At 46.0% G+C, this 8,347-nt stretch overlaps 1 protein-coding gene across 2 annotated transcripts in view; it reads right to left on the bottom strand.

The window, feature by feature from the left end:
- Positions 1-425: 425 nt before the first annotated feature.
- The window catches only part of plpp3 (phospholipid phosphatase 3), a 29,688-nt gene continuing 21,766 nt past the window's right edge, over positions 426-8,347 (bottom strand). For both annotated transcript variants that reach the window (XM_031868305.1, XM_031868304.1), the window contains exons 6-7: positions 7,279-7,455; positions 426-1,563 (exon numbers count right to left, since the gene is read on the bottom strand). In XM_031868305.1, the coding sequence (XP_031724165.1) occupies positions 1,435-1,563; positions 7,279-7,455 (306 nt within the window). In that variant the 3' untranslated portion in view covers positions 426-1,434. The remainder of the gene's footprint in view (positions 1,564-7,278; positions 7,456-8,347) is intronic.

The following is an 8,347-nucleotide window of genomic DNA, read 5'->3' as shown; positions in this document are numbered from 1 at the left end:
CCCCCCCCCCCCCCCCCCCCCCCCCCCCCCCCCCCCCTTCCCCACCCGTTAGTACATCTAACCCTCAAGAAATGCAACATCCCGGGTTTGGGCCGCTCTGAGAGTCAACTACAGAAAAAAAAAACTTGACGTGCTGATGCGGAGGCAGAAAGTACATGAGGTTGGAAGGGCTTCGCTTCCTGCTGTTACAGTTTTAAGGCCCCGATCACACCGAGATGCATCTTTCATCATAATTACAAAACACTAATATCAACATCTGTTCCTGCCACATCGAGTGGCATCAAAACAGGAAGTCAGTGGTGAAGCAGTAAAGCCCGCCTCTTGCTTGATTTGATTGCCAAGTGTGACACTGACAACGTGAAAAGTTGAGAATACTTAAACTTTTTATGCAGCGTCTAAAAAACACCTTAAAAAATGCGCCGCGTTTCTAGCAACACGTTTTTAGCGACACTTTCTAGTTTCTAGCGACGCGTCTCGGTGTGATCGGCCCTTACCAGGATAGTGAGGAAGAAAGTTGCTCTGACATAAAAGACCTATAACAATCAGAATGTAACCCTTAAAGTAGCTTGTTGCTATTGTTACTGAAGCCAATGCTATGCTAACTCGATCCTGCGTGAACGTGGAGTCTCGTGAAAGCCACCACGCCCGGCTCGGGTCGACTTTTGTTTTTTGGAGTCTGTCTCGTGGGCGTCGGCGCCGTCAAGTTCTTTCAGTTCGACGTCTCAGGCAGCAAGTGGTGATAATGGACAATGAGCTTAAAAAAAACAGTGCTATAAGTTATATCTTTTCTATACTGTTAATATTTCTATGCTAGTTATTGCAGTAATATCCTTCCCATAGCTAAGGAAGTAGTTGTCCTACAGCGTTCCAAGGCCACCGAGAGTTCAGAGAGGAAGCGTCCCTCTCTCCCTAGGCAGGGGGTTTGTCTTCTTCTTTCTTCTTCATTTGTTTTTCTTCACAAGTGTTTAACCCTTCATGTGGTTACACCTCCATCAAACCTCCACACCCTCAGCTCTGCCTGTCAAGTCGTCCCAATTTCTTAAAAAAAAACATTTTTTTCCAATTTCTTTTCTGTTTGTGCTCAAAAAACGACAGGCTCAAATGTTGATTAGTAGTTAACATAATTATAGTAAATAACAAGTCTGGATAGTGAGAGTGGACTCTGCTGTGCAAGTCTCAAATCGGACACCCTACAGTCCGAAAGGAAGCGCCTCGCTGGGCGCTGCAAAAACAAACAAAGAAACAAGGGAGGAGGGTGCCATTTGAGGAGCAGCTACAGTCTCTCGTCGCTACATTCTACTGTCCGATGGGAGGCGAGCAGCGCTGCGATTGGCTCCTCGAGTCACAGGAAGAAGTGGCGGGCCTCTCTCTCTCTCTCTCTCTCCCTCTCTCTCTCTCTCTCTCTCTCTCTCTCTCCCCCCCCCTCTCTCTCTCTCACACCATGTTGTGGTGGTTGTTCCTCTCGATGATGTCGGACGAAGGCAGCAGCTCCTTCTTGATGGGGGAGGGCGGGGGCGTGGCCGGCTTCACCCTGGGCTTGAACAGGTCCGACACGTAGTACACCTGGGGGAAGAGAGGGAGAGTGAGGTGAGGAAACAGACACGGAGAATAGGGATGCACCCCCCCCCCGAAACCCAGTTCTAAATCAGTAAAAACCCGGAGCATTGATGCGGTCCGGAGTTAACAGTTCTGCTATCGGTACTTTAAAAGATACAGAGTGAGATGTCCTCGTCTCAAACCTCTTCTCTCTGTCTCTCTGTGAACAGGCTAATCAATGAAAGCTAATCGCTAAGCTAATTGTTTCGCTGAGAATGTATTTTAAAGATTTTGGAACTTCTTTTGTTTATATAAGAATAATAAAGCAATGCTGATTCTTTTCTTAATTAATCGTCTTTTTTTCTCACAGTATATTTAGAAAGAGTATCGATTAGAGTACTAGTATCGATAGAATCCTAACGATACCCGTCCCGAATGAAGAATCAGCGGAAAGAAATTAAGTGTTTCCTGACTAAATTAAAATATGATGATGTAAACCAAATATGGAGGTGGTTATGTGGAGATGTGTGTGTGCGTGTGTGTCAGGTTTTGTGGTTCAGTTTTAATGCAAATGACCTCGGGGTTATCGTTGTAATTTGCATACAGCATGTTAAACCTTATCTGTAGTTGATTTGCGTTTGCCAGACAACTCCCAAGGCAAATTAAATAAATACAATAAGTCTCTTTAGCTGGACTCCAACTTTTTGAATTTCAGAGCTGCACCTTCTTCTGATCCTGGATCAGGTCTGAACAGGGATGATGTGACGGTGCAGCCAGGCATCTGCAGGTAAGCTGTGAGCTTACTTCATGATGCCGTGACGAGAAACTCCCTCATCACCCACACGCCGCCACACTGTGCAACTACAAACTAGTAACTCTGAGTAATCTGGCTGAAGGAAGTGATCTTACTGTAGCTCACCGTAAACAGACTGCATTTAGTGAACCTTTGCTAATCCACTATTAAATGATGCCATGGGGGGAATTCACCCTTTTTTCCTTTTTTTTTTTACATCGACTCTGAGGTCAGTCTGACTGAAAGAAATCTCTGCCTGAGATCTCGATGACATCATATGTCAAACAGGAAAACGGGCAAGGGGTGGACAGGAAGTGCGACCATGGAAACTGTCTACTGTGAGAGTGGATTACCGTTTCCACTTTCAAGGGTCGGTCATGAGCAACAAATACAACACAACTGGCAGGCGAAGCAGCTTTTCCTTCCGCGCTGCCAGTGGACGGCGAGCAGAGGGACGATGCCAGGGAGGGAGGAGGGGGGAGGAAGGAGGGGGGAGGGAGGAGGAGGCTGCCATTCAACACTAAACCTGGAGAAAGAGATCTCTGATATGTTCTGCACATTTATGAGAAATCCTCACGAATTTACAAATGCAAATTTAGAAAAAGCCCCTGACATTATAAAGTCAGAAATTTGCAAGGAAAATAATCAGAAATTCTATGCATCTACGGTGCACCAGCTCCTCTGGGAAAACTATCACGGGAGAAACGCACATATTCTAGCGGAGATGGTCGACTTACAGTCGGTCTAAATAACAAAGACGGTCTCATTCTGAGTGTGGGGCTCAACACAAAGACGTTCTCTTCTATTACAGCTCGACATTTACTGACCATAAACCTGACCTTCACTGCTGACCTTTGACTGACGGATGACATCACACGTATATAGATACCTCTCATGACACACAGCTGCTTTTCAGAGCTTTAAAAAGGGCTCTTTGTTTGCACAGCCGTTATCACTATACGGTACATTACATATGATATAGTTAGGGGAGCGCAGAGGGATGTGATGTGACGAGTCATGTCTCTGAGAACAAGCCCTGAGCCGTCATGGGAAACTTTTTTCCCATCAGGATGCTCAGCGGACCAATTGCAGCGGGCCTCTTCGCCGCGCAGACCGACCTCCAACCTATCGCCCCTGAACCCGCCGTGGTGGAAGGCTTATCGCGGCCGCACCACTTCCTATGCATGGTATACAGGAACACACACACACACGCACACACATACAAATAAAGCCTCTGGGCCTTTTTGTGCTGATGCCGACTCAGCGCGTGCCTCTAATTGTGCATTCTTATAACCGCTATTAAAATGTCACGTCTGACACATAGACCAGCTGAGTCACAAAGGAAGCGAGTGCGCCAACTTGCAGGAACTGTGCATGTCTAAAAAAAACAGCATATTACTCACCAGACCCCCTCAGTATGTCAACGGATAAAACTCTTAATTTGTTGGCACGCACAACCATGAACGTATTCGCAGCCTAACCACACCTCGGTTAAACGCATTCACACCGAACCGATGTAGGTCGGAGGATGTAACTCTGAATATATCGACACAATTATCACACATTTATGTTGTCTTACTGTGTACTATGACGGCGTATTGGGGGCATTGTAGGTAAATAAAAATAAATATTACAGAGCCGGGGGGAGGGTGCTGATAGTCAAAGGTTCTGAGATCAAAGTGGTACATTTTTGAGAAAAACCTCATAAATTTACAAGCAGAAAACTTGAATATTCTCTGAGATTAGAAAGTCACTCTTTGGCAGAAATAAAAACATGTGACTTTTTAATCTTTTCCTCATATGTTTTTTCCTGCTAAGTTTGATTGTTTTTTCTTGTAGATCTTTGAACTCAGAAAATACGTAATGTAAAAAAGTATTTTTTCTCTCTAACACACCGTCCTAATATACTGCATGTGCATACGTTTAACAAAAATAACTCTCAGTGTTAAATGGTGCCGTACATAGAATTACACATTTAGACACTTGTGTTGTGTGTGTGAAGCGATAAAAAGAAGACTTCCTGCTTCTACACAAGTTCACCGACCCCTCAGCCGCTGCCTCAGTGTTCGACACCCTGAGAATGTGCAGCATGTCCTTGTGTGTTTGAATGGGAGCGATAGCATCCTCTGGCCCTCTCCTCCTCTAACGCCTGACCCTCCTCCCCTCCCCCCAGAAAAAAAAAACCCACAAAAAAAAAAAAAAAAAAAAAAAAAAGCGCTGCAAAAGCTTTCTCTCCGCCAGCTGCTTCCTGCTGGATTCGGTCCTAGTGACCTGTTTTATTGCCACACACGTCGAGATAAGTAGGTCACCGAGTCTGACAGGAAGTTCTCTGGATTGCAGCACTGCAGACAAAGTCTGGATGGTACATATTCTTCTAAAATGTGACTCAGACGCCACCCGTCCGTCATCCAGTGTGAGGACAGACGGAGAGGTTTGAAGCAGCAATTAACTTAGAACAAAGCCGCAGTCTAACACTAGTCACTACAGATGAATTAGCTCATTCCTGCTCCAGGTTTGTATTGTTCACTTACTGGCACTCAATTAGACTTAAAAGGTTACTGTAGCCTCGGGGAAACTAGAATAGCTGAGACAAAAGAGTAAAGGAACAAGACAATTCTCCACGGTCCATTACTAAAATATATTTAGGAAGGAAGACACTTTTCTACAAGGACGCAGAACTCATCACGTGATATTTACAACAATTGTTCACAATCGCACACTTGGGACTGACGTGCAAATGCACTGATTCACCCAAAGTGTTCTTTTGTTCTTCAGACATTTGGAGACTTTCCATGCATCAGGATAGATTCAAGGACCGCATTACCCAGGCTGCCATGGGGCTCTATCAACCCTTTCAACAGGCGGAACCTTTGTCATATTGTCACACTCGCCGTGTTTCCAGTCAATTGTCAAGTGAACTTTAGGCCAATTAGAGTCAAATACACCATAAAGCAGGGTATGCTTTAGGGCGGGGCCACACGGTGATTGACAGGTCTCTACCAGAGACGTATACGCCGTCTCTACGTCACTCCTCCTCAGTCCAAATATGGTCACTTCTGTTCACTGGTTGCAAAAAGTCAAGATGCTGACGGCCAAAAACGCCGAAGTCGAGGCTTCAAAACATCAGTCCACAAACTAACGGGTGACGTCACGACGACTATGTCCACTTCTTATTTACAGTCTATGTCACGGTGGCAGTCTGCCAGTAAACAGAGTGGACGAAGAAGAAGAAGTAGAGGTTGCAAACCAGAAACAAAACAAGTCGCCTAAGCAGATCTACGAGAGAAAAACTGGAGAGCATGAATTTGTTTCAATTGGGCAAGTTTTTATAGTTCTGTCATGTCAGCTGATATTGGCCGTGTTTCATGCTGTGTGGAGACGAAATAAATATAAATATACAACTGGTATATACATTTAGAAGAATAGCGACCGCACACTTGTCGACTTCTGAGGACGTTCACACTGGTACTTTCGTACCTCCTCTGTCTGTCTGAGCCTCCACTCGTCTCTCCTGTCAGGTCCTTTCTGCTCCGCTGCTCATGGAGCGAGGCTCTAACAGCCGAGCTAAAGTGTTCACAGATGTGTGTGTTCCTACCAAGACTGGGCGAATCACAATGGGCGTCAAGGATTGTAAAACTAACCTCAGCCGCCTCGATCGGCAGGGGTTTTGGAAATGAGTGCGCGTGCGTACGTTTATATACACACATATATATATATATATGTGCGTGTGTGTGTGTTGAGTGTCTCTCTGAGGGTTGTGGAATAGCCCAGTTGGATTAAACCCCCGCTCATCCTGAGCCAAGATGTAGACAAGGCTCCTCTCTCCCGTCACTTCCCTCCCTTTGCTGCTGATGCCAGATCTGCCCATCCAGAGGTCAACCTCATACGTTGAGTATTTTTCTGACATTTCTTTTCCACCTCCCTGTCAGAGCCGATGTCGTCTCAGCAGGAGCTTCGCCCAGTTGGAGGAGCGCTGTTTTTGCACACAGTCTATTGTTCGTGCGTGTGTGCGTGCGTGTGTGTGTGTGCATTTTAGCTGTGCCAAGGTCTGCCCAGGCGCCACTACTAAGGTCTTGCTAAAGTTTTATGAATCTAATCCTTTCCACGCTCACGATCTGGCTCGCGTAGAAGGGTAAAGGTTGTACGTGTGTGTGTCTTTCCATACGTTTCCCAGAGGCAGCAGAGTTTAAACGGGGTCCTGCTGTGCTGATAGAACCAGAGCTGCCAAATAAAAAATAAAAAACCCAAATAATTAACAGCCTCATTCCTGTTTCAAAGCCTAATGTTCGCTCTCTTTCTTTTTCGCACTCCCTCTTTTTTTTTTTTTGAGACCCCGATTTCAATTTTCCTTGGCTCCGTCTAGCTTAACGTAATGATGAGGGTTATGAAAATCATCTGGCAACTGCTATGACGATATGTCACATAAGTAGTGAAGGAGGTTTGTATGGATTCACACACACACACACACACACACACACACACACACACAAACACACTCCTGAATTAGGGCAATGTGTTATACATTAAAGGGAATCAGATTCTCCTCACTTCACTGCCGGCTCTGTTTCTCTTGTTCATAATAAAAACAGAGAGGAGAGAAAAGTGAAAAGAAGGAGCGGTTGGTTCGTTTCATCCCCAATCAATTATAGAAAAGTACTAAAGACCCAGTGACATGAAATGTACATTTTCCAAGTCTTAATCCCGTGTGTTAAATGTTCATTCATAGCTCGCCAAATATGTGTCAACAAAATCAGTATCAGATGATTTTTACATCAGATCTGTCTTATTTCTTCTTGTCGTTTCACTGTGAGATACGTATCAGTAAAGACGCCCTAACTTCCGTTTCACTGGGACTTTTGCAAAATGCGTTATCACTCACATCACATGTTCATACAGTTTTCATCATGTTGGCGTTGTGTGCTTTTTTTGCGTGACGTGAGTGCACTCACTATGCAGTAGGCCACCAGGGCGCCCTGCACGAAGCCCGCCAGGACGTCGGTCGGGTGGTGCTTGTGGTCGGAGACGCGCGACAGGCCGGTGTAGAAGGCCATCATCAGCAGGGTGAACTGGAGCAGCGGGCGGAGCAGACGAGCGCCGCGCCACGAAAACCTGGACTGGAGGTAGAACTGTGGAGACGAGAGAGAGAAAGAGAGAGAGAGAGAGGGCGTTACTTATTTTCATCCATACGACATGAATGAAATGTGCACAGTTATTGTGTTCAATGCAAATAATGTAAAATATGTAGAAATCTCACACACACACAGCCGGCTGGACACCTGCTGCGTGTATCGGTGTGCGTGTGCATGCGTGTCAGTGTGTGTGTATTATTACGGTCTGAGAGGTCTAGACTGAATCAAAGTGGGCCAGACCCGCAAAGAAACACATAATCTCTTCCACAACACACACACTGGGACCCGGACATGACTGATTCATGGTTCAACATCCCAGCTGTAAAAACAGCACAACCACAGAGAGAAAATACACACACACACACTTATACATATTCTGTTGGGATGAACTCTCTACCCTCTATTAGAGTAAATAGAAAAGACAAAGCGGATGCGCTCCACCTGCAGCCCCCAAAAAAACCCACCATCTCCTGGGTCACGATAAAGACTGAGAAGAGTCAAAACAGGAAAGTCCAAGGCCGCTTTCACAAGTGCAAATACACATGCACCGCCTCTCTTTTCGTACTCAGACATCCTGTGTTTCTGCGCACCACTCGTACCCTCAACTTCCTGTCTCTCAGAGACGAGAGGAGCTGGGAGGGCCGGCCCTCAGCCAAGGTCTACCCAGGCCCGGACCTTGGGTCTTATAATCAGCTCACAATACCTACAGAGAGCCTCCCTGTAGGTGTGGACGTAAAGCTCCTTCGAGCTTCCTCTACGATACTCGTGTCATTGTTTGTCTCCTTGAGGAAGCAGAGGAAGCGATCCCTCCCATCCCATTCCACCCTCTCTCCTCCCCGGCGGGGATGTTTAGACTTCATGCTTCCTCCGCCGCGGTTCTCAGGTAGCG

Source organism: Anarrhichthys ocellatus, unplaced genomic scaffold (assembly GCF_004355925.1).
Source record: "Anarrhichthys ocellatus isolate YVR2014 unplaced genomic scaffold, GSC_Weel_1.0 scaffold42, whole genome shotgun sequence".
NCBI lineage: Eukaryota > Metazoa > Chordata > Actinopteri > Perciformes > Anarhichadidae > Anarrhichthys > Anarrhichthys ocellatus.
Note: the sequence above shows the minus strand (reverse complement) of the source record. Positions and strands in the feature narration are given on the sequence as shown.